Below are 25,167 nucleotides of genomic sequence, written 5' to 3'. Positions count from 1 at the left end.
TTGATGCAAGAATGAGTGTCTCCCAGCACCTCTCACTCACTGATTTACCTGAGGGCTGCACCCTTGGCCGTGGACCTGGGAGGTGAACTTGGGCTGATGAGAGGTGCAGGGAGGGGGCTGAGCGTGAGGGTGGGGCACCTCACCCTGGGGGTGTGGGGGTTTGTGGGCCAGTCGGTCAGGCTGAGTAACAGGTTTCAGCCTTGCACAGAGACAGCGGCCTATGCTCTAAGGGTAAAGAAAACTCTCAAAGATAATCATAGTCACTGACACTATGTAACACTTATATTTGCCGGGCTTTGTTTTAAACACTCTACATACATTTTCTCATTCAATCCTCAGCTCCATGAGATAAGCACTGTCATCTCCATTTTGCAGATGCGAACACTGGGGCACTGAGGGTTGAAGTATTTCGCTTAAGGGATGCAGAGTCAGGACTTGGAGGAAACGAGCCTGTGGTCTTAACTGCGGGAGTAAGAGACAAAGGTGGGGCGCCTTCTAGGAAATGTAGACATCACCAGCCTTCCAGCGTCAGGGGCAAGTGAATATCTGAAATACAATAGGCTATCTAAGCCATTTGGACCCCCTGTTTTCTCCTGTTCAGTACCGTGGGGCATTGGTCTCCCCCGGTGCCCTGCCAGACAAGGCAAGGCAGTGATGCAGCCTGAGGCAAAAGAAATCGTGCGCCCCTAGATGTATTTATAAAACAGCCTCTCAATCGGAAAAAGTTAATAGAAGGTCTACAATCAAAAAGCACGGTGCTCGCTTCGGCAGCACATATACTAAAATTGGAACGATACAGAGAAGATTAGCATGGCCCCTGCGCAAGGATGACACGCAAATTCGTGAAGCGTTCCATATTTTTTTACCGGGGGGGAAGGGGGGAGGGAGGAGGGTGAAAGGGATAATTCGGTACATGTGTGTGGTGATGGGTTGTAATTAGTATTTTGGTGGTGAACATGATGTAGTCCATGCAGAGATGGAAGTACAATGATGTACACCTGAAATTTTTACAATGTTATAAACCAATGTTACTGCAATAAACAAAAAAAAAAAAAAAAAAAAAAAAAAAAAAAAGCACGGGTCTATACAAAGTCCCCGTTTGCCCTATCTGTTTGCTCGCCATTGTCGATTCTCACCAGCCCACCTGGTAGGGGACACGGGGGCTCGGGACAGAGAGTTGATTGGAAATAACTGTTTCTGTCGCACCATAACACAGGGTCATAAAACAGACCACCACAGCCTGTCTTCATTTAAAATTTTGATATTTTGTTCATCAAGTATTTTTTGTGTTCATTTTTATTTTTAAAAAACAATGCATTAAAATATTGTCTTGATTACTGAGTTTTTAATGTCTTAAATTTTGTGCCCTCACGCTAACTGCAGCCCTGGTCGGTACCCTCTTGTTACTGACCTGCCCTTCTCCTCGGGGTCACCAAGAGTCACAAGGGCAGGGCCGACACCCGCTAAGCCTTAACCGTGGCTTAGCGGTTAAGTGCGTGCGCTCCGATACTGGAGGCCCGGGTTCAGATCCCGGGCGCGCACCGACGCACCGCTTCTCCGGCCATGCTGAGGCCGCGTCCCACATACAGCAACTAGAAGGATGTGCAACTATGACGTACAACTATCTACTGGGGCTTTGGGGGAAAAAAAGAGGAGGATTGGCAATAGATGTTAGCTCAGAGCTGGTCTTCCTCAGCAAAAAGAGGAGGATTAGCATGGACGTTAGCTCAGGGCTGATCTTCCTCACAAAAAGAAAAAAAAAACAGTCACAGGGGCAGCAGGTGGTCCAGGTGAGGGAACTTGTGGTTTCTGACTTGTCCTGGGGATGCGGGTCCAAAAGAAGAAATAGGTGACATGCTTGTTTGGGTGGGATGGGGCTGAGGAAGCCTTGGTTTCCGGTAATCACTTATTTTGGAGCCTCAGCGTTTTCCTGAATATAATTGAAACTCGGATTATAATCTAATCCTTTGGGCGGAGGAGGGGAAACAGACAGGAAGAATCAAATTCTTTTTTAAAAAAATATGTTTGACTTAAACTTCCTTGCCTCCTCTTTCCTCTTACCCCCAAATCCATATGAATTATAGAATTTTCATAAAGTCTTGTGTACATGAATGAAAAACTGTTTCTTTAAAACAAAACAAAACCAAAATCTAAATGAGTAGTTTTGAGTAGGGTAAATTGGTTGTTTAAAAGGCCAATTTGTGATAAGATTAAAGAACATCCTTTCAACACCAAAAGGTTTATGAGACCTAGACCACAAGAGGGATAGAGGAATCTCTTAACTCAGGCAGTTATGATTTGGGAACATGCAAATTTGATTCACTCTGCATAGTTTCAGAGTCTCTCATAGGAACAAGGGGAGAAATAATTTCTTACTTGTTTTCATAGGAATCATTCATGCCTGTGGGTCTCAAACTTCAGTGTGCACCAGTCACCTGGAGGGTGTCAAAGCCGGAGTTGCTGGCTCCACCCACGGAGCTCGATTCAGCGGGTCTGGGGTGGGACCTGAGAATGGGAGTTCTAACAGGGTCCCAGGTGACGCCAGGCTCCTTGTCTGGGACTTCACTTGGGAATCACTGCTTTATGCTGTGTCCGAGCTTCTAATGGATAACTTGTCAACTGACCAATCAATGGGATTGGACTTGGTTGTAACAGGTCTGCACAGGCAGCAGTAGGAAGTCTTTCAACAAAATGAAAACCCATTATTGCCTAATAGGATAAATTAGGGCAGGGTAGTCTTCTGAATCTTCTTTCAGCATATCTAAGCCGCTTACGAAAAGGAAGTATTGGCACAAGACATTTCCAATTCTTGGTTTTGGAGGCTTAAGATTTTGTTCAGGTAAGGAAAAAAAAATATATATGTCTTTAAATTTTTTTCTGTGGATGTGCCTAGGATTAAGAAGGTTTTGGAAACTGATATTTATTTTATATTATAGAGTGGATCTGAAGAATATTTTTTTTTAGGGGGGGGGGCAGCCCGGTGGCGCAAGCGGTTAAGTGCTCACGTTCCACTGCGGCGGCCCGGGGTTCGCGTGTTCGGATCCCGGATGCGCCCCGGCGCACCGCTTGTCAAGCCATGCTATGGCGGCGTCCCATATAAAGTGGAGGAAGATAGGCATGGATGTTAGCCCAAGGCCAGTCTTCCTCAGCAAAAAGAGGAGGATTGGCAGATGTTAGCTCAGGGCCCATCTTCCTCACAAAAAAAATAAAGAATTTTTTTTCTTTTAGGTTCTGGCTTTAATTTCGTGTTGATTTTTGCTGGCTAGGGTTTCCCTCTGGATCCCTGGGTTGCCATGGTGTCATTTTGGCTTTTTGAACGCTGTTGTTGTTTTTCGGCTGACAGCTCCACTGAGATGAGTTCTTACATGCAGAACTCAGGAGCTTGGCACCAGGTCCAGGGAAGCCAACGTTTGGGTTCCACGTGAGGAAGATGCTGGGGGTTAACTGAAGATACTGCAGCCTGGCTTGTAGGGCTGAAAAGAGTGGGCAAAGGAGAGAGGATACAGGTGGCTGTTGGGGAGCTGAGAGCTCTCCAGAGGGGGTCTTGCTCCAGCCTGCCTGCAGACACCACTAGCAGAAGTCATCCAGAGTAAAGGGACCCTGGGAGGTTGCATGCCAATTTTTCACAATTATGTATTGTGACAGTACAAGGTGCTCCAGTTTCTGAAGGCAAATGATACATTTGGGCGTTAACAGTGGTTATTGTATCTTTTTGTTTTTAATTATAAAAGTAAGATGCAACCATAGTAGCAACAACAAAGACCAGAAATACATGACAACAACAACAAAAATCTTCCCTTCTGGATTAAATTTTGAAATAAAATCAGGATGTTAACAGTGATTACTGTGTTCATTAAAAAAATATAATTGAAACAAGACACTTTAATTCCAACCCCCCCAAATGAAAACAAAACCCCAACCATAAGGAAGTCAAAAGTCAGCTTTCTCTCCACACCCTCCCTGCAGCCCCGTCCTATGCGTGGGTGCAGCTACCCCAAAAATGCCGCCCGTGGCCTTTTATTTTTTATTTATTTTTATTTATTTGCCCCCCAAAGCCCCAGTAGATAGTTGTGTGTCATAGCTGCACATCCTTTTAGTTGCTGTATGTGGGACGCGGCCTCAGCATGGCCGGAGAAGCGGTGCGTCGGTGCGCGCCCGGGATCCGAACCTGGGCCGCCAGTAGCGCAGTGAGCGCACTTAACCACTAAGCCACGGGGCCGGCCCGCCTGTGGCCTTTTAGCTATACCTACAGTGGGACCAAAAAGCATAGCATGTGTTGATCTTAGAAAAGAAGAATATTAGTGATCAAAATCCTAGTAACACCTTCAACTAAGCTAATTTTCCCTATAGTTTTGTATTCTGCCTATTTTTGCTCAAAGCGGTGGCTAAGAGGGAATGTTTAAACCCCTTTACACTAAATTGTGCCTGTGCTTACGTCACTTTGTGTTTGAGAAATGTAAAAATGTACATTTCTCTCCATGGATGGTTCTATCATAAAAATCTCTTGGTGCATTTTAAAAACTGTCCCTTTGAAAACTATTGGGGACAGAGAAACTGGGAGAGCTTACCAGTAGGTGGGGTTGAAGCCTGCAGTCTTCCTTTATTTCTTCTAAGGCATATGTAGAGGAATCTTGGGTATGTTTTCAACTTATCTCCTGGGAAAGAAGCTGTTGGGGTTCCCTGGGCAGGTCCTGCGTGAAAACCATCAAGGACCCAGGTCATGAGGAACAGCTTCTGTCCAAATCTAATTTCTCCTCCAGCTGGCCTGGGTGATCACAGTGGGTCCCATGGTATTTAAATTGGTGGCATAGTTAACACATGGCATTTATTTCTATGTTCACAGTCTTCCTGAAGAAGACTGCCTTTTACTGGGCTCTCAGCTGTTGGGGGTGTGTGTGTGTGTGTGTGAGAAACCCACGTACAAATCTCTCTGGCACTTAAGAAAGACCCCAAACCGGCCCACTCCTTCTCTCCAGGGAATTCACTGCCCCTGGTCCAGTTTTAGCTGGACCTGGAAACCTGTGAGGTGCCTGAAGTCAGATCAAGGTTGGAAATGACGGCAGAGAATTCACGGAAAGGAGAATAGATGTGGCTTTGGAGACTAAATAAATAAGAAAATATCCTTTGCCAGCACGACGTAGAAAACATTTAAGATAATTTCGGGATGGAAGGAGCCCTCCTTACTGCGTGTCATATACATACGTAAAGATCGTTCAGACGCCGGGAAGACCCTTTGCAATTGGCGAGTTTACAGTTGCCAAGGGGGGGAGGGCAGGGGAGGAGTAACGCGGACTTCTCAGGTGTGTCTTCCAATCGCGATAGCCCGTTTTGGCTGTGAATTGCCCCCCCCCACCTCCGTTAATTAAATAAACGCTCGGAGCATTTTACAGCACACAACTCGGCCCTTGGGGAGCTCTTCCTGCGTAGCTCCCATTCTTAAAATCCCAACTCACCGAGGGGTGAAGAGCTGGCAACATGAATTTCCAGTTCCTAAGGGTGAGAGGAGAGGTGTTGGGCGGAGGGCATGCGACTCCAGAAGCCGGCAGGGAGGAGAGGCGCACGGGGGACGCCTGCTGGGTGGGCCAGGCGCCGGTGGGGGTGCAGGGTGCCCCCGGGCGCAGCCCCGTGCCTGGCCGCAGTGGGCCGCCTCCTCGCCTGGCGGCGACCAGATAAATGCGTTAAGGCCGCCGGGCTTAGCTGGCCTGGAGGTGTGTGGTGGCCGAGGACGCCGAGCCAAGAAGGCCTCTGGGGACTCTGGGCTCTCGCCTTCGCTCGGAGCGGTTAGGCTGCACACGGATGGGCCCCGGGATGTTAGTGGAGAGGTGGCAGGTGCTCTGCAGCCAAGCGTGGCCTCTGGAGGACAGGGGTCCCCGGGGGCAGGGGAGGTGAGAGCCAGGCTTGTCTCTAACAAGTCCCGGAGAGCTGCTAGGGAGGTGGCCTTGAATAGCAGGCAAGTTTGTGGCTTTGAGGTAGTGGGACGACTGAAAATTCACCATCACCCGCTGAGAAATGGGGCGATGGGTGTCAAGTTAGAGACTATACCCAGGACCTCTGCGCGTGCCGAGCCGACTAGATCCGGGACAGAGACGACCCCGGCCTCCCCAGAAGCCTGGGCTCTACAAGATGCCTCAACTCCCCACCTCTCTTAGCCTATTTGTAAAAAGATGTTTGCGAGGAAGAGCTAAAGGCTGCGAAGCCCTTCAAGCACCCGGCCCGGCGCGGAGCTCTTAGAAGCAAGCAGTAAAATGGAGCGGAGTTGGACCCCGGGCTAAGACTAGAAGTATCCATGTGTGTGCAGCGGCTGCTGTGCACACCACCTGCTATTTCTATATTGTCGCTATGATTTTGGAGTGGCTGCGAACTGATGCATGTGGCGCCCCAAGGCGCGCACCTTAGAGGGCTTAGGCAGCTCGAGTATCCTTTGAGGCGAAGTGTCTGTTCAGTGGCTACCAGGGCCGCGAAGAGAGGGCGTGGGGATAGAGGGTGGGGCGCGTGCATGGGCGCCCTCCTTCCCCATTGCTGCAGGCCCCGGCTTTTCGGCCCTGCTTGGCCGGGCCCCGCCACTTACTGCGGTCCCCGCCGGAGCTCACGCTGTTCGGAGGGGCCAGACCCCTTGCACTCGGGGGCCTCCACCTGCCGCTAGGGCGCCCCCGCCCTGGGGCGGGAAGAGGAGTCGCAGGCCAGCTCCAATCCAGGTCTACCAGCCCCGCCGCCTTTCTGGGTTTGCGGGGGGCGGGGGGCGGCGGCGGAGGATTCGCGCCTAGGGCGGGGAGCCCTGTTTCCAGAGGTGGAGGTGGCGCGCAGCCCCGGCACTGCTGTCCTTGCAGACGCCTGGTCGCCTCCTGGCTGCAGTTTCTTGGGCCATCCGAGCGGCCTGGGGGCCTGGGTCCAGGGCTTCAAGCGTGTGTGTGAGTGCAGGCTCCCTAGGGGGCGACAGAGGGGAGCCGCTGACGACTCTCCACCCCCATATCCCTGATTATGCGAGGCGTGCAGGGAGGTTTGTCCCCGGATCCCCACGTTCTGTTTACAGTTAGGCTGCTGCGAAGCCACGGAGGGTCCAGAGGGGGCATGCTTCCCCGGGCGATGGCTGCCCAGGGGTGCCTTCACGCAGCCTTGGTGGCTTCAGGCGGCGAGGGGCGGAGGCTTTGGAGGGAGGTCTGTCTCGGGTGCAGAAGCCATCTGCTCCCTGCTCTCGGCTGAGAGAAGACAAGTTGAGCTCAAGGAAGGGCTGAGGCTTACGGCGCCCTCACCAAGGCGTGCGCGTGCCGGGGTTCCGGCCCTGAAGCCGAGGGCGTGCGTGTTCGGGCAGGGTCTCTCTGGCCGGGAAGATTCGTTTGAGCCGCCTTCCCCATCCAGGGCGCGGAAGTCGCGCTCTAGCTTGAGCGCGTGCCCTTTGGAGAGTGGGCAGCGCCAGGGTCCAGGCAGCTGCGCTGCCTTGGGAATGGCCTTTGCCAAGCGGTTCCGAAACCGCTGGATTCCTGGGGCTCCCCGAACTGGGGCGCGTAGACCCTCAGGGCCCATCGGCTCCCTTTGCCTCCGCCATAGACGTCCCCGGGCTGGAAGGAATCTCTTTCCCTCCGGGTGGCTTCGGCGAGCGCTGCTGCGGAAAGGAAGGACAGCCAGGGCCTGGGGTGGGGGGTTGGCACCTTTCTGCCCAGCCCAGACCCCAACGTGTTCCGGGGTAAAGTTGCCGGCGCGCACGAGACAACTTGTTCTTAAGACAACTTAACCCCAAGATACACCCCAGGCCGGGTCTTGAAGTCAAACCCGAGGCTAGAAGGCCCAGCGTGGAGGAGAGCCCCCGCGTCACCCATCTGGGAGTCTGGGGAGCCGAAGGAGGCGCCGCAGCCTTCCTCTCCGGAGTGCCTGAGACCCCCAACCTTTCACGTCCGGGGCGCCAGCCTGCCTGCCGCGCCGAGGTCGGATTCCTGCATTGCGCAGGTGCCCCCTGCCCCCACTCCCGAATACCAGGAGCGCTGCTTCTGCCGGTTTTTCCTTTAGCCCCAGGCCCCGGTGTTTTGGAAGCGAGGTATCAGGGGTCGTGTGTACACTGTCCTTTGTACTTCTTAGTGCAAAGCCCCTCAGACATGCTGGAAAAGCTCGCAGTGGTTTTCACTTCCAGGTTTTGTCTTCGCATCTGGTCGGAGTATCACCTCGGATTTGTCTACTGTCTAAGGCGAGGGAGGAGGATTCGCTTGGAGAACGCCTATTTTTATTTTAGTTATTTTATTTTAGGCCCATCTGGGTCTAAAGAAATGTTAAAGCTCAAACAAATCCGAGGAGTAGGAAGGCGGTGGAAGCAATCGTTCGGCGGATGGCGAGGAGCGTCCACTCCAGGTCCGGGGAACAGTACCGATAGGTATTGATTATTGCAAAATCGGATTCCGAATCAAATCGAAATAGCCCTCTTCTCTGATTCCCTCAGAATGTTTAAATTCAGCTTCCTGAGTCAGTTGGGACGTCCCAAGAAAAAATTTCGCCCCTGGGAATTAGCGACTTTCCCCTTGCAGTGAAAAAGGCCAGTTACAGATAATTGGGCCATTGGATTTCGTTTCTTTAAAATTCTTTAATACTGACCGTTGCTTTTAAGTTTGGGTAGCAAATACACATTGAGGAGAGAGGCAGCGTTTACGTGGAAGTTTCGTTTTCTGCCTGCATCTGCGGAACGGGGGGTGGTCACCTCTCCAGCGGGTGCTCCTCTCGGGTCCCTCCCTCCCACCCACCTCCTCTCTTCCCCCGCCGGTAGCGCTGCGGTTGTATTCTGCTCCGCACCTCTTTTCTTGGGTGGGTTGAGGCTTCTGAGTGTCTGGCCACGTTGGAGGCAGGTGCCGAGCCGGCGCTGGCCAGGGCTGGGCTGGGCAGGGCTGGGCGAGGGCGCGCGGGTGCCCCCGGCCGCAACCAGCCGCGGAGACGCAGCTTCGGGCGACAGCGGCGAGATGCCGTAGTCCCAGACTTCGGGGCCGGTGGAGCGGCCCGCCCACCCCGTGGCGCTTGGGGCAGACTCCCCAGAAGGCCTTCCCTCCCCCATCCCCTCGGAGGAACCGGACGGCGCTGTGCCCACGGAGCCCGGGGGATGGGGGCTGTCTCTCGGAGGGATTGGGGCTCTCTAGCTGCATGATCCCAGCCTAAATCTTAAGTCTTAGTGGAGCGGGTGAGGTGGGACGTTTTAGGAGACACGGGGACCCCAGCTATTGAGACACGCCCCTCCTCCCGAACGCGGGGGTCTCTAACTCCACGTGACAACGTCTTTTGGAGGACGGGGGAAGGCTCTTTAGGCGAAAGAGGGGGGGCTCTTAGGTATTTGGATCCCGGTCCCCAGCTCTGCCAATCTCAGGTGTGTGCATGGTGGGGGTGATGAATGGAAGGCGCGACGGCGGACCCCGGCCTCGCAGGTCTGCGGCTGTTGGCTGCTGCCCCCCGGACTCCTCTTCTCGCCCCCCGCAGCGCGGGTCTCCGCGCGGCGCCCGGCCGGGGTTCGGGGCGGAGCTAGGCTGGGACTGGCTGGGGGCCGCCCCGCCCAGCGCCCGGGCCTCGCGCCGGCCCCGGGGGAGGAGTTATGATAATTTTCTTCTCATTAAGGCACCCGGGTCCCCCGGCTATCGCCGGGACACGCAGAGCGGGCGCGGCTTCCCGGGTCCCCGGCAGCGGCCTCTACACTCGCGGCGGCGGCATCTACGCTCGCAGAGCCGCCGATGCGCGTCCGGTGACCCGGACAGCGAGGCCCGCGCGCGGCGGGGGCGGCGGCAGACGCCTGGCCACCGTGACCCCAATTTTGGACTTACCACTCGGGGGGTGGGGGGAGCCTAACTGGCGATTGTTTTGGGGGACGCCGGACGCCATGTTGTGGAAAATAACCGATAATGTCAAGTATGAAGAGGATTGCGAGGTGAGCTGGGTGCAGGGGCGCAACCCGGACCCGCCCGAGTACAGTCCGGGAGGCAGGCGGGGGCCGCTGGACCGAGGTCGGGGGCGAGGGCGCAGGAGCTGCGAGCAGGCACTCGCCGCTGCCCCTCGATGGACGGGGTCCACTTTTCCGGACACCCCCTAGTCCGTTTCTCCGAGGCTCCTTTTCTGAATCGGGCCTTTTCCTAAATATCCAGCCTCGGGAACAGGGCCTGGAAAAAGAATGGCAGATCCCACCCACAAAGCTTACCGGTCGGTTTCACGCGAAGCAAAACAGCCCTTCTTCCCGTTTTCTCGGAAGAGCGCCCTGTCTACAACCCTGAGACGTGGCTTTTACGCACGAGATCTGTGTCCAAAGGGGTCACACGAGGCGACGTGCCGGCGACACCTTTGCGGAGTCTTCTCCGAGGCGGGCTTGTCACCTGCCCCGCTACCTCCTCAGGGAAACAAGAAAACAAGAGAAGTTTGGCTTTCAAGAGAAGTGGGGGCTGGGGAGTGTTGGGGGGGTGGCCTGAGGCCAGGACGGGGCCGTAAGCGCTCGGGAGTGCTCCAGCCTGTCGGACAGGTTGAGCTAGAGTTTCGGAGAGTGGGAGGGAGGGAGGCGGCGAGCGGGAAGAGGAAGAAGACGCAGGCGGCGGGAGGCGTGCGCCGGGGTGCAGGGAGAGGAGAGCCCGGGCTGGGGGCATGCGGGAGCGCACCGCACCCGCGGGACCTCAAGCGGCTGCCCCTGTTTGCAGGGCCGGACACTTCCACTAGGGGGCGACAGTGCCATGTTTCTCCCTGTTCCCCGCCACCTCTTTGACCCCGGGAACCCATGGAGACACGTCCTTGAGGAATTAAGTTGGAGCCGTGGGTCGAGGGGACGTGCCCAGGCAAGGTTGCCTAGTTTTCGAGGTCCTTAACTCTCTCTCAGTGCCCGGAGTTGGGGGACACTGACTGGGGCAGGGCAGGGCGTTCTCACGTCCTATCTTCCTCAGGACACAGCAGGGAGGGCAGCCCGGGCTGCGAGCGTTCCTTCCCGAGTCCCTCGGGCGGCGCCGGGTAGCAGGCCCTGCTAGGGAGTGTCACTCTCCCGGAGGTCATTGGCCTGAGGGCGCGGAAGGGAGGGTCCCTGGGGCGGGGGAGATGCGCACCTCCCGCGCTGCGCGCATTATCCGTGCGGCTCGCCGCTTCCCCACCTTCTTTTGCCAGGCGGCGCCAACATGTGCGGGCTCGTGAGCGAGCGCTCGCTGCACCGTATGCACCGCGTGCCGACTGCTTCCCCGGGCCCCGGCCCCGGCTTCTCCAAGCCCAAGGCCTGGGGTTCGGACTTGGCACCTCAGAGCGCCTCGGGCGTCGGAGCGCCCAGACCTTGGCCGCCGGGCTTTGAGGGCGCGTTCCCCCAGGTCTTTCACCAATCTCCCTTTCCTTCGCGGAATCGCGGTTTACAACGAAATCCCCGGGGCACATTGCTCCTGGGTGCCCTTTGGCCCGAGGGCAGGCCCCGCGGGTCGGTCCGGGCTGGTGCGGTGGTTCCCGGGGGCGCACAGCTTTGCGCGGCGGCTTCGGCCAGTTCGCAGTAGCGGGGTTTCGTTCTAACCGGGTCTCGGTTTCTCTCTCCCAGGATCGCCACGACGCGAGCAGCAATGGGAACCCGCGCCTCCCCCACCTCTCCTCGGCCGGGCAGCATCTCTATAGCCCCGCGCCGCCCCTCTCCCATACTGGAGTCGCCGAATACCAGCCACCACCCTACTTCCCACCTCCCTACCAGCAGCTGGCTTACTCGCAGTCAGCCGACCCGTACTCGCATCTGGGAGAAGCCTACGCCGCTGCCATCAACCCCCTGCACCAGCCGGCGCCCACCGGCAGCCAGCAGCAGGCCTGGCCCGGCCGCCAGAGCCAGGAGGGGACTGGCCTGCCGTCGCACCACGGGCGCCCGGCCGGCCTGCTCCCCCACCTCTCCGGGCTGGACGGGGGTACCATGAGCGCCCGCCGCGATGCCTACCGCCGCTCAGACCTGCTGCTGCCGCCGCACGCGCACGCCCTGGACGCCGCGGGCCTGGTGGAGAACCTGGGGCTCCACGACATGGCGCACCAGATGGAGGAGGTGCAGGTGAGGGCACCTCAGCTCTTGCTCCCTTCTGCCCAGACCTGTCTGCCCCACAGCCTCTCCTACCCCGCGCCCAGGCTCCCCCGAACTTAAAGGAAACTATCATTTTTCCCCCAGAGCGTCGACGACCAGCACCCGCTTCTGCACGATCAGACGGTTATTCGCAAAGGTAGGTAGAGAGCGAGAGCTTTCTTCCTCCCTGGCCATGCACGACCTGTACTGGTTCTTCCCTGCATTGTGACGTTAACTAGTGATGCTGGCAAGATGGGGCATTGGGTGGCCCACTTGGGACATTCGTGGTGGAAGGGACCGACGGGGCCTCGAGGAAAGGAGGCTTTTGGAGTGAGAAGATTTCTTTCCAGCCTAAATGAAAAAGAACGCTGCCTGGTATAGAACTCTTAGGAGTTCTTTTTTAAAACCCGGGTTTGTAACTCTGCAGTTTTCTCTTGGAGAATGTTACTCCTTGAATTTGAGGGCGTTTTACGATGTTAGAGAAAGTCTTCCAGAGTGAGTTCACGCTGTGATTTTATTTGAAAAAAGCACACCACACATCTTAGTTGAGTGGTTGGTTCTGTGACAATTTTAATTGTTGAATGAGTTGATGTGATTTTACTTCGGATTTCAAATAGGCATGTGGTAAGGATCTTTAATTCTGACCTGCAAGAAAAAGTTTTGAAACAGTTTGGCCTACCAAATATACAGCCTTAAAAAAACCACGGCGGGGTGATCTGTCACAGGTTGGGTTTGCCCAGAATAAGGGGAGAAGGGATTTGGAAAATTAGATTAGTTGGTGAGTGAGTGGCTCATGAAATTAAGTTACATACTGATGGGATTAACAGTCTGGCTGTTTTGGGAAATGTAGTAACCCTAAATTAAAGGTAGTTATGGTCTGTTATTTGAAGTTAAACTGCTTGAAATCAATGGGCGAAAATGGGTTTTGAAAAAAACTCAAACTGAATTCCCAGTAAACTTATAACCGAACAGGTTTGTTTGTATTTTAAAATTTACTGTGATCACTTGCACTGAAAGGTTTTGACAAAGGATCTGAATGTGTCCTGTGATTTTGGTTGTTCCTTGAGTGAGAAAAAAAGTCACCATTTATTTAGTATGGAAGCAGTCTTTTGAAAACAAATGTTCTAATTAAACAGATTTTAATGGTGGCTAGAAAATGAAAACTTTCCCTGCTTGGGATCTTGACTAATTAACTTCCCAAGGTGTTAACTTGTGAATTTCAGATTTGATTATCTTTGGAGAATATGGCTTTAAAAAAATCTGCTTGCAATTGATAGTCCAGCATGCAGTCCAGCATGCAATGTTATTTGTTTAAAGAGCTCGTGCAGCGTAGGTTAGTGGTTTGCAAAGGTCTCTTGCGGATGCAGCCCTTGGACTGCCACTTCTGATCTTCATTCACAGGTCCCATTTCAATCACCAAGAACCCCTTGAGCCTCCCTTGTCAGAAGGAGCTGGTGGGGGCCGTGATGAATCCCAGCGAGGTCTTCTGCTCCGTCCCTGGAAGATTGTCCCTCCTCAGCTCCACGTCTAAATACAAAGTGACAGTTGCCGAAGTCCAGAGGCGATTGTCCCCGCCTGAGTGCCTGAATGCCTCATTACTGGGAGGTGTTCTCAGAAGGTACAGGGGGACACGTTCTGGGCATGGTGGTTGGGTGGTTGAAGGTGAATAATCAAAAGGGATCAGGGAGGTATTTTTAACATTTATGTAACTTTTACACCTAACACTGAATTCTAATCAGCTCAGAGAGTTTTAGTACACTTCTTCTCTTTTAGAAAGTGCCAAATGTAGAAGGAAGTGCTAAAGCAGAGATAACAAATTATCATTTGGTTAGAATTTGATTCCCTGTATGATGTGGTGGCTTCCGGATTAAGGGAAGGGGAGCTCCATGGGGTTTGCTCCCCCTGGGAGTTTTGGGGGGATGCTGCAGTTTTTATAAGTGAAAATTATCTGCTCCTGTACAACTTTCAATGTCCTGTGATTTAAAAAAAAAAAATGTTGGTGATGCTAAGAGGTTTTTGAGTTTCGCAGGGATTAATGAAATGAGGATCAGTGTCCCATTTGATTATGATCCACATGATGTAGACAGTCTTTGATGAATTTTCAGTTTTGATAGCACTTTAGGAATTTAGAATTATTAAGTGTAGTTTCTCAAGAAGAGCCACAGTTCACTTTCTTTTACTCAGGGCCAAATCTAAAAACGGAGGCAGGTCCCTGCGGGAGAAGTTGGACAAGATTGGGTTGAATCTTCCAGCCGGGAGACGGAAAGCTGCCCATGTAACGCTCCTGACCTCCTTAGTAGAAGGTCAGTGGAGTTTTGTTGTTTTGTGGTGTTTTTATTTTGTGCTGTGTTGTGTCTTTAATACTTCTCTAAAGGAAAGCTTAAAAACCACTTTTCATTCCCTCACAAGTAGAGAGAGATAAAAGCGATTTGTCATAAGTTCATTACAATGAGTCCCGGTAATTTTATCAAGTAAGTTAACGTTTAAATGTCTGGCTGCTTAAGTATTCTGTTCTGGGTTCCCCAGAAAACCATTGTGAAAAAGAAATTGGTTTTCTAACCTAAGAAATCACTATATAGGGTATTGAGACATTTCCTGTTAAATGAACCAGTTTTCGAAAGATGCAGTGAATCAGTTGGTACACCTTTAAAAAGCTGGTCCTTACTGGTGGGCAGAAGTACCGTTGCTGGTGTTTGTAGCTGGGGAATATTGGGATTGTGGTCAGTGAAAAGAAAAGCCCTTGTATACAATGGGACTGGCCCAATTCACAATTCCTTTGTTCATTTTCCCCATGAAAAGAAAAAAGTAATGGGGCCCACACATGAGCCCCTCTCCCCAATCCTGAGACAGTAGGATGTGACCTTTCAGTTTCTTAAATGGGCCCGCACCCCCACCCTGGAAAGTAGCCAGGAATGCAATACAGCCTTTAAAAGGGGGCGAGGGAAAGTGAAATAATAATTTTTAAAAAACAAGACAAGCTCATTGTTACTGTACACAGGAAAATGGCGTGGAACGCTGAGAGGCTTATCCTGAAGCCTTGAGCAACCTCTAGCGCCTTGCCCAATCACCGGCGCTCTGGGCTCTGGCTAAGGGCTTGGGGAGCCAATGGGGGTGGTCTCCTGTAGTCAGGCAATTCTTTTGAATACTTTCTTTCTGGAGTCTACTGGCGCTGCTGCGATGCTAAAAGAGACCTGGCAGAGCCATGCTCTACCTTTTACGAGTGTCTTTGGAGGTCAGGGCAAGGAGAAAGGAGCTGCCTGTTAGCTGCCTGTGGGGCACAGCTGTCCTGCATGGAGAATGGTGGGTTCTGTGTGCGTGGCGCATGAATGTGGCTCTGCTAGGTTTCCTGACTTGCCAGGCATGTGTGCAGGAACAATGGTTCTCAGATTCTGGTGTATTAAGTCCGGGAAGGCAAGGGGAGTGTTGGTTGTCACCATCTGGATTTTTGAAAAGCTCTACCAGCCTTGCACCGTGGAGCCCAGGACTGGGTACCTCCAGTGAGAGAGGACTCCGTGGGTTTTCTCTCTCTCTGCTCTCTCAACAACTTGGACAGAGTGGGTGGGTGGTCCAAGTTGGACCTTAAGCTCTTAGCTTAATTCCAATAAGAAACACAGTCCTGCCTCCCTCTCTTAAACATTCTAGTGACTTGCCCCCTTCAGTAGTGGGGCACCCTAGTTTAAAAAGAAAGTTCTGTGTCAAAGACTTTGTCACAGTTTCATAAAGAGAAGTGACCAGTTTGCTTTTGTCAAATAGGCACATCTCCTTTAAATTTCCCTGCTTTTCCACAATGTTAACTCTCTTATTATGAAGAGAAAGCATGGGTGTGTCTCGCCGAGATAATCTGCTCAAGTTGGGCAGAGGGCTGGCTAACATTGTTCAAGTACAGTTAAAAATTTCAGGGCCTTCCTCCCCTCATATTGTGTGATTTCAGGCTCTATTCCTAGGGGAGAAAATCTTCTGAAAGTACCCGGGAAGTTCTATTTAGAAGCTGGATTGTATGTGGTTCCATTTAGAACGCAAAGTGGGCAGTAGACCGTTAGTGCTAGAGAAAGACAAGGACAGTTAGCCGGTGGTGACCACAGCCATCCTAAAGTCTGTCGCCATTGCTGATTGTTGTAGGTGAGGCTGTGCATTTGGCTCGGGACTTCGCATATGTTTGTGAAGCAGAATTTCCTAGTAAATCGGTGGCCGAATATTTAACCAGACCTCATCTAGGAGGACGGAATGAGATGGCAACCAGGAGGAACATGCTGCTGGCCGCACAGTAAGTATCCAGGCCTGACTTGATGACTCAACGATCTGACCTTGAAGTTGAGGGGCCAGCAGAGTCCCTGGTGCTCAAGAAAGAAATGCTCCTTAAAAAAGTTGGGGTGTGGAGCAAAAGAAAATGGCAAAGAAGTTTCTTTTACAAAGTCAAATATGTTAAGGTTTTCTGGTAGGATTTAGAAAAGTAAAGCAAGTGTATTGTTCAGTAATGAGTGTTTTTTGAGCTGCTCAATTATTGAGCTCAAAATAGTTAAACTACTCTTTCATATTGCATATCTTACAAAAATGTGTTAAACAATTTGTGTTGTCACATTCAGTAAAGATTGTGTGCCTTCTGCCTCCTGATAACAAGACTTTTTTGTTTTTTAAGTGTAACGATCAGGTTGGATTCAGAGGAGATGTGGGCAAATTAAATGTCTCAAAAACTACTTCTGCAGCTGTGGGATTTCTCATAGAAACCAATAGTAAATTGATTTTAAAGTCATGGTAAATGAAGCAGAAGTCGTCAAGTCAGGAAATAGCACAAAAAGGGAGCATCATGAACCAGCCGGTATAAAAAGAAATGCGTGATTCTTGGGGTTCTTGACACAGTTGGTTCATGGGAACCAACCTGCACCAAATAAATGGGCTAACCCTTAACCTAATGGCTGACCCCACCACTTTATCAGTCCTGGTGACCTTGGTCAGTTGGTGGGGGTTAATCCTGTTATCTTTTCTAATTGCAGTGAGGATTAAATAAGATATTGCTGCAAAGAGTTTCACTCAGAGCCCAGCATTGATAGGTGCTAAGTGCAGCAATTGGCTATTAGATTAGTTTAAAGTCTCCTTCCTTGGCTCAGGCCAAAAATTGATTGCGTCGCAGATGTCATCCTCAGGGTAATTTGTCTTGTGCTCCTGACCTGTTAAGAGCAAGACTGAGCTCACAGGTGTGTTGACTGTCTTCACAGGCAAGTGTGTAAAGAATTCACAGACCTTCTCAATCAAGACCGAACACCCAACGGGAACAACCGGCCCACCCCGGTGTTGGAGACGAACATACAGAACTGCTTGTCTCATTTCAGCCTGATTACCCACGGGTTTGGCAGCCAGGCCATCTGTGCCGCCGTGTCTGCTGTGCAGAACTACATAAAAGAAGCCCTGATAGTCATAGACAAATCCTATATGAATCCTGGAGACCAGAGTCCAGCTGATTCTGGCAAAACCCTGGAGAAAATGGAGAAGCATAGGAAGTAAAATGAGGGGGAACGAAGGGCCGAAGAGTCTTGAAGGAAAAGGCCTCTGAAGTCGTTCTTGACCTGGACAGACTGGGAACCCCTCTGGCCTGGTGGACAGAGTTTTTACCCACCTTCCCATTAAAAAGGCTTCCACTGATTTCCAGATCCGCGCGTGCCCTCCCGGATTGTTAGTTGTTTCTCTAGCGCTGAAGTATCTCCTTAACTCTGGACAAGTTATCAGAAGGTGACAAGTACTGGTTCTTTACTCATTAAGCTTGTATTTTATTTTTTTGAACCCCATTTTTCCTTTCTCTGAAAGTGGTGCTACAAGTTTTAGAACCTTTAAAATAAATTGCCTGGGTGAAGAAAAACCCACACACTTAGCTGTTGAAATGTCACACTGATGTGATTCAGATCAACAATAACCTTCAGTGTTAAGGTAATGGCTGGCTTTTGTGTCCACTAAATATTTATCTAAAAAAAAGTATCTAGCTTCTTCAGATATCAAATCCTACATGCAGTGGGAGGATGTAACAGATTCTGTCTGCTTAGCAACTAGTTAAAAGGTGGTATTTGACACATTTTAAACCCGTCGTTCAAAGGGGGCCTTTGGGTTTTCCGAAACTTGTAGAGAAACAAAGCCTGCTGACGATTTTATGTTTTTCTTTTTTTTAAAAAAAACTTTGCAAGTTAACTCTTCAAATGGGAGACTCTGAAATGACATGTTCCTTTAAGGTACTAAGCTTTATTTGCATATTTATTTCACATCTTGGTGTTTTGAGTAAACTTGAAAAGGGTATAGGCATGAAGCATTTTTTTGCTGCCTGTCACCCCCAAGTCCCAGAGGAGGCTCTGTATTGTGAGAAACAGTGCGTTGAGTGTACAGATTTTATTTATGCATAATTTAATGGGGTCTGTAAATACGGGTGCACTTCTTATGACTTTTTGAGAAATGGGATTCGATTTTAATATTAACTTTTAAAGGTGATGGGGTAATCTAAAACACATCTTTAGGTTTTCTTCGTATGTGCACAGAGTATTAAGAATTAAGAGGATCCTGGGTTCTGTTCTTGATGCGGAAGATGCTATTTAATTGAAGCTCTGTTCACAAAGCAATAACTTTGTGTCTTCATTCCGGTGGGGCTGGACCTGCAGATGAGTGTGCGGTACCGTGTGTATGGGTGAAATGGAGTTGGAAGTGAACTCCGTGCCTGTAAACGTTCCCAAAATATTGTTGTGTATATGATACCTGTATAATAAAAAGTATTCTCGATAGAAGCCCTGAAAGTCTGGTTATAACTTGATTTTTTTGGTCTCTAAGGTGAGTGGAACAGTGGAGAGCTAATTTCTGGTTTGTCTGCGCTCAGTTAATAGGACCGAGCAGGACAGTTGTGTGCCAAGGGAAAGCTCGTTTTGTTTTCTCTCCCTTGCAACACTGCTGAACTGCCCCAGGTCTTACACTCAACTTCGTATAGTACCATCCTCTCCCCAAAAAGGGGTGTTGGGAAATGTGTGAGAGGCAGCATATTGACAATAAATGAGAGGAGCCAACAGTTTTGGAATAGTGTCTCTGGTGTAAGGCTATGTTGTTGAGAAACACTGTACTCTATGGTCAAGTTGCCACCTCGAAATTTTGAGAATGGAAATGAAATGATTGCAGGTCATCCTTGGGCAGAGAGTCCTTAGGAGGACGTGGCATTCAATCAAATGCTGCAAGCATTAGAGGTGTGGCTCTCAGTGGTTTCAATTAAAATTCTCCATCTTTGGAAACCTGATAACACACCTCTATCCAAGGCATCTTAGTCATTTTGTCTGCCGGGTAAATCAGAGGTTGGGTCTCTGGACTCCACTTGGGGAGCAGAAGAGTCTGGCAGGGCTTGCGTACTTGTTGGATGTTTGTGAGGCTCTTGGATGCACACTGCCGGTGCTTGATTTCAAGTTGAAGTGGCCTGGCGTTTCCCCCAGGAAGTGCTATGTTTATAGTTTGGCATGAGTGGCCAGGCTTCAAAGGGAAGTGGGAGCAGGAGGATTTTCCACATTGGATAAGGCTGTTGCTTCAACTCCAGGCTCATAATCCTTAATTCATAACTCTTTACCAAATGCTCAGCAATTCCTGACTTAATGTTGGCACTGGATGTTATTAAGTAATTTAAACTCTGCCAACCTAATACTTTGCTCTTGGCAGCTTGTCCTTGGCGGCTCAACGTTCCCATTAAGTTGGATTTATCTGGTTGATGTGTCAAGATCACAATTGCTTTGCTTTAGAGCAGGGAAAAGAGGTCTTATGTTGGCAGTTATTTCTCAATCAAGACATGAGACATGGGTGTGAAAAGGAAGTTATAGGGCAAAGGGCTGAAGGAAAAAGGACTATTTCTTATCAGCATCTTGATTTTGGGCTCGAGTCTGGCTTTTAGGAGCTGTGCCTAATTGCAAGGCAGACAATGTTCTGGAAATGCCCCAAAGTCAACCAAGGATTGAAGTGAGTCATAAGTAGGGCTTATGCCTGGCTCGATGCTCAGTCTTTCTCTTCATTCCCACTGGAAGTCCACAGGACAGACACTGGCTTCCCTGGGTCCAATGCATGATAATAGGTTTTTCTTCCCAACACCTCCCAGCTGATGCCACGCAAAACAACCAAGCACCCTCAAGAGGTCCCTACGGGAACGCTGGCCACCTCAGCTTTTCCATCAAGCTCTTGATTCACGAGAGAGAAGTGCCCTGCCCCTTGAGCACTTGAAACTCCAGTGGCCCTGGTCTGAGGTACGGCCATCGGGTTGGTTGAGCATTGTTCCCCGTGGGCCAAGGTGGTTTTTGTTTGAAGCCCCCTGTTAGTGAAGATCATGCTTCTTTCTCCCTTTTCCCTTCGCCCTGTGCCAGTGTTGCACACTGGCTGTGACAGATTGGGCTTGCTTTTCATGAAGGCACAGGATGCCGCTGAAGTCTTGGCTCTCTGGGAGAAGAAATGATGCTTCCTTTTTTTTCTAGTTGCACTGAAGGAAAACCCGCCATTGTCTGAAGGCACGCACGGTCTCGAGTTCCATTTATGAAAGAGCCTCCTTAGCAGGACTGCATCTGTTGACTGGAGACTTGCCCATCCTGGCACCTGGCACCTTGAGGATGCCCTCCTGCCTCGCAGGCAGCACACTTAGAGGCTCTCTGGAAGGTCAGAGAGAGGGTGTTTTTTTGTGTGTGTGAGGAAAATCAGCCCTGAGCTAACATCCATGCCATCTGAGAGGGTGTTTTCAATAGCACTTCATGGTTGTCTTATCTCCCATGTGCACACAATTTAGGTTTTGGGTTCGTCTGTTTCTTATTTGAAATGATTCCATAACAATGGCCATCATTCTTTTGTTTGGAGGATCTAGTGTCAAGGTAAGCTCTTAGACCTCAAGTTCCTGTATTTGAATGTTAAAAATGAAACAGACGAAACAGGATAGGGTGATGGATGGGTGAGGGACAGAAACTTCTCTCAAGGCTTGACGGTGGTGGGGCTTGGGGAGCCCACTGCCCTAGTTTGTGGGGGGAGACGTTGGTTACCAGCTGTTGTGAATTCCTGTAGAGGTTGCTGTTACTTCCGAGGACTTGTGAGTGTTTCTCCAGTCTCTTCCTTTTGCTGGGAGGTAGTGGGGTGGAGAGGTGGCCGGTGGATTTGCCTTCCTTTGCAAGTAAGTGGATTACCTGGGAAGTGGCTACCACTGGCCATAGGGAAAACGGTCTGAGGTTCCTTTAAGTGTGTTTTCCAGGTGAGGGAGCTTTCTGTCACCCCTGGTTAGGCAATGACCCTTAGCACATGTCCTCTCTAGCCGCCAGTTCAGTGGTCAGTGAAGGTTTTCCCCTTAGCTGGAAATAAGGAAGGTTTGCTGTAGAAATTTTGATGCTGCAGTGCACGGCTGTGCTCTTCCCAGGGTCAGCTGTTGCTCCTGGAAGATGTGGTCATTGTTGACTTATCTTTCTCAGCTCTCAGACACCTTGGATTTCTCGTCCAGTTGAGTCTTTGTTTGCTTCTCTGAAATCCACAGCCTGCCACGCTGGGCTGCTTGGTGACACTTGGAGCCATCAAAATCCGACCCCTTCCTGGTTTCACTAACCCAGGTTGGCAACGAGGTCTACTGAGGCAAGGCATATCACACCCTGAAAGTCTTTGTCCGCTAGTCACATGGAACATAATCTTCTGCAGAAATGAGCTTGACCTCATGATGTTTAAAGATTACTGTCACATTGGAGTCTGCAGTTTCATGAAACACTCAGTTACTTTTTTTGTGAGGAAGATCAGCCCTGAGCTAACATCCGACGCCGATCCTCCTCTTTTTTCTGAGGAAGACCGGCCCTGGGCTGACATCTGTGCCTAACTTCCTCCACTTTATATAGGACACCGCCACAGCATGGCTTGACAAGCGGTGTGTTGGTGACGCCCGGGACCAGAATCTGCGAACCCTGGGCCGCCGCTGCGGAGCACGCGCTCCTAACTGCTACGCCACCGGCCGGCCCCTACTCAGTTACTTTTGGCACCATCATCAACACTAATTTCTGGGTAACATGTTGGTGGGGGAGATGGGTAGAAGAAACGCGTGTAAACTGAGTTGAAAGGCATAATTCCAGGGGCCTGTTCAAAGAATAGCTGTGTTAAGAATGTTTACAAGGTCAAATCTGTGTGTTTTCATGACTCATCGAGTGCACCTTGTGGCTTCTCAACATTTTCCAAAGAAAGATCTGGGTCTTATGGAATGACCTCACAGGGGAGAGTATGCGAGTTGGATGGGTTGAAGGAGGTCTCTTGGCATCTGGCCCTTGCTGAGACGAGAAGGCTTTTGGGACTTCATGGGTGTTATGGGTTGAATTGTGTCCCCCAAAAGGTATGTCCAAGGTCTAACCCCAGGACCTCAGAATGTGACCTTATTTGGAAATAGGGTTGTAGTCGGTAATTAATTAAGATGATGTCATACTGGAGTAGAGTGGGCCTTAATCCAATATGCTTGTGTCCTTACGAGAAGAGGAGAGGCAGGCGCAGACTCGAGGGGAGGATGGCCACCTGACCACAGAGGCAGAGATGGGGGAGATGCGTCTACAAGCCAAGGAACGCCAAGGCTTGCTGGCTATCACGAGAAGCTGGAAGAGGCAGGGAAGGATTCTCCCCTGCAGATTTCAGCGGGAGCCCGGCCCTGCTGACACTTTGATTTTAGAATTCTAGCCTCCAGAACTGTGAGACAATAAATTTCTGTTTTAAGTTGGCTAGTTTGTGGTACTTTGTTATGGCAGCCCCAGGGAACTCGTACACAACAGGTAAGTACTTTTTCCTTCATTGTTTTCTTCTCACTGATCTTTCTGTGGGTTCCTTTCTAAACGTGGGCGTCATCTCGGCACAAAGAATGAGAAATTCACCTCCCTGGTCTAACCACGGGGTCAGGTCCATCCAACTGCGTGGAGGCTCCTCACTGTTAAATAGGATTCCCTGCTGGCTCCTAACAACTATGCTGATGCGCGGTGCTATTTCTTGGTGGCAACTGCATTAGCCAATGACCTGATCTTTCAGCTTCTCGGGCAGAAGTCACCCCAACATCTCTGTCCAAAGAAATCCTAAACTCTCAAGGCCCATTTCACTTCTCCCTTCTACCTGTTTAATTTAACTGGGTGCTTCTGAGTATCCCAACACTGACCTCTGAGAGCAGTGGCTGGTAAACCTGGCAGGTCATCAGAGGCCTCATGGATTGAATGTTGACGAACTTGCATTGCTTGTGATGGACTGAGTCAGAAACTCGGGGTCTAGGGTCTAAGAAGCTGTCGTTTATTAAAAACAGACTCGTCTTGGTGATCTTGACGGTGAGCTGAGTCAGAAACGCTGCCTGCCAGGATCTGCTTGCTCTAGAATGTTATCGAGTCACGTCTCTTCTGGAGAGGGGATGTGACTTGTTCTGCATCCCCAGCATCTTCTCCAGGTGACGTGCTCCTGCTCTTAGACTCCTACCGCACCTGGTGACAACAAAGCCCTTGGGATAGTTCATGGTTCAGTCATCTGGCTTCTCCAGTAGAGTCTAAGCCCATGAGGGCAGGCGCCATGTCCATCTTGCTCTCCAGAGTCTCACTGGCGCTAACTAGCTCAACGCCCAGCACGGGGTGTTTGCTCAATAAATACCTGTGTTGAGTGGGGCTGAGCTGGGCTGGAGTGGGGTCTCTGGGGTGGGCCCTGCAAACAGCCCTTCTCTGGAGCCTCATTGCTCAGGGCCACATGGGCATCCAGAGCCCACCCACCAGAAGGGATTTCATCCTCCGCTCTCTTGCTCCGCCAGCACACGTGGGAGGTGAGTTCCCCTTGGGGAAGTTGTGTATCAGGATCAAGTAGGCAGTACCTCTTTCTATCCATTTCCTTTGTTTGGGGTCTGAAACCCATCTTGTTATGGTGGGGATTTTGACATCACTCTTGGGTACTGGGAGTCAGCTTCTTCCTGCTCTCACTCCCAGCCACACTGGGGTTGATGAGAAGCAACTTTCACTTAGGAATCAAAGAACCTGGTCTGGGTTTGAGACAGGCTGAAGCTCCGCTCCTGAGGCAAATAGGCCTGTTTGGGGTCGGACTCAGCCACTTCCTGGCTGTGTGGCCTTCGGCAAGTTTCTTCACTTCTCTGAGCCTCCTTTACCTCATTTCTAAACTGGGGATCTTAGTGATCCTCCCATGAGGATGTTGGGAAGGCCCATGAGATGATGGTGGACCACAGGGTACAGCATCCTACCTGGTGCCTGGTTAGTGCTTGGTAAACAGCAGCTGTTGGTATTATGAACCCCTCTTTTGGCAGAAGGATTTGCAAGGTATTAGGAGAGCTCCTGTGCCCTACTTGGCCCAGGAAACCTGCAACGGAGGTTTGGGCTGGGAGCTGGCCTAGCTCATATCCAGCTGCCAACACCTTGGGCACCGCTGCTGGCCTCTCCCCTGGTTAGGTGTTAGGGTTAGGTGGCATCACCAGCATCCTCTCTACCAGTGGCTACAGTTTCTGATGTACTGAGGTCGATTCCAGCCTGCAGAGTACACTCCCCCTCAAACAAACGATGACGTGGTTGGAACCCATTATCTTACAGAAAACTCTTAGAAGTTACATCACCTTTTACAAGACCAAATTGATGCAATTTGGTGGGGGATCCTATAGGTGCTGAGGTTTTCAAATACGGGATTTTTCTCATAAGCATTCATTAGTTCATTTCATCAATAAACAAAGGCCTGTTTCAAGTCAGCCAGTCTTCCAGGCTGGGCAGTGGAGCAGTAGACAAGCAGCAGACAAGACAGATGAAGCCCCTCAGAGTTTACTGCTCAGTGGGGGACACTACACATAAGTAAGGAGGGAAGTTTCCAGAATGCTAAGTGCCACAATGCAAATAAAACGCGGACTGGGGATAGAGGAGGCAGCGGAAGAGATGGCCGGCAGTCCCTTAGCTAGGGTGGTCAGGGAAAGCTTCCTGAAAGAGGGGACATTTCAGCTGAGCCTTGAAGGGTGGGAGTGGGCCCATCACAGAGGCCCTGGCTGGAAAGGAGCTTGGGGCTGGAGAGAAGGCCGGAGTGGCAGCGTGGAGTGAGAGGTTGGGGAGGCCCAGGGGACGTGATGGGGAAGCCAGGGTCAACTCATGGGGTTCGTCGGCCGTGGTAAGGGATCTGGATTTTATTTCAATTGCAATTTGATTTGAAGCAAAGGAGAGAGG

General features: G+C 50.9%; 1 protein-coding gene and 1 non-coding gene across 8 annotated transcripts; both read left to right on the top strand.

Moving 5' to 3' along the window:
• Window positions 1-755: 755 nt before the first annotated feature.
• On the top strand, window positions 756-862 carry LOC147914178 (U6 spliceosomal RNA). Its single transcript, XR_015555689.1, has one exon. It is a non-coding gene; the product is annotated as a U6 spliceosomal RNA (small nuclear RNA).
• A 4,560-nt stretch (window positions 863-5,422) lies between these two features.
• TFAP2C (transcription factor AP-2 gamma) lies at window positions 5,423-18,762 on the top strand. Of its 7 annotated transcripts, none has more exons than XM_087445091.1 (9): window positions 9,628-9,886; window positions 10,101-10,155; window positions 11,095-11,288; window positions 11,507-11,995; window positions 12,110-12,161; window positions 13,406-13,622; window positions 14,189-14,307; window positions 16,124-16,268; window positions 17,218-18,762. In XM_087445091.1, the coding sequence occupies exons 1-9, from the start codon at window positions 9,839-9,841 to the stop codon at window positions 17,501-17,503; spliced, it is 1,605 nt and encodes a 534-aa protein (XP_087301217.1). In that variant the 5' UTR covers window positions 9,628-9,838; the 3' UTR covers window positions 17,504-18,762. The 7 variants fall into 7 exon arrangements, with proteins under 7 accessions (XP_087301222.1, XP_087301217.1, XP_004430303.1 ...); XM_087445094.1 differs by lacking the exon at window positions 11,095-11,288 and adding an exon at window positions 10,641-10,775 and having other exon boundaries at window positions 9,797-9,886; XM_087445092.1 differs by lacking the exon at window positions 11,095-11,288 and adding an exon at window positions 10,641-10,775 and having other exon boundaries at window positions 9,820-9,886; window positions 10,101-10,384.
• Window positions 18,763-25,167: the final 6,405 nt, after the last annotated feature.

Source organism: Ceratotherium simum, chromosome 21 (genome assembly GCF_057802395.1).
Source record: "Ceratotherium simum simum isolate JZ-2026a chromosome 21, ASM5780239v1, whole genome shotgun sequence".
Taxonomy (NCBI): Eukaryota; Metazoa; Chordata; class Mammalia; order Perissodactyla; family Rhinocerotidae; genus Ceratotherium; species Ceratotherium simum.
This window is presented reverse-complemented; position numbering and strand designations above follow the sequence as displayed.

Coding starts and splice junctions, on each gene's coding strand:
- TFAP2C (XM_087445092.1), top strand. CDS start 10,127: ATGGCAGATCCCACCCACAAAGCTTACCGGTCGGTTTCACGCGAAGCA. Junction 11,996..12,109: donor ACCAGATGGAGGAGGTGCAG/GTGAGGGCACCT, acceptor TTTTTCCCCCAG/AGCGTCGACGACCAGCACCC. Junction 16,269..17,217: donor AACATGCTGCTGGCCGCACA/GTAAGTATCCAG, acceptor CTGTCTTCACAG/GCAAGTGTGTAAAGAATTCA.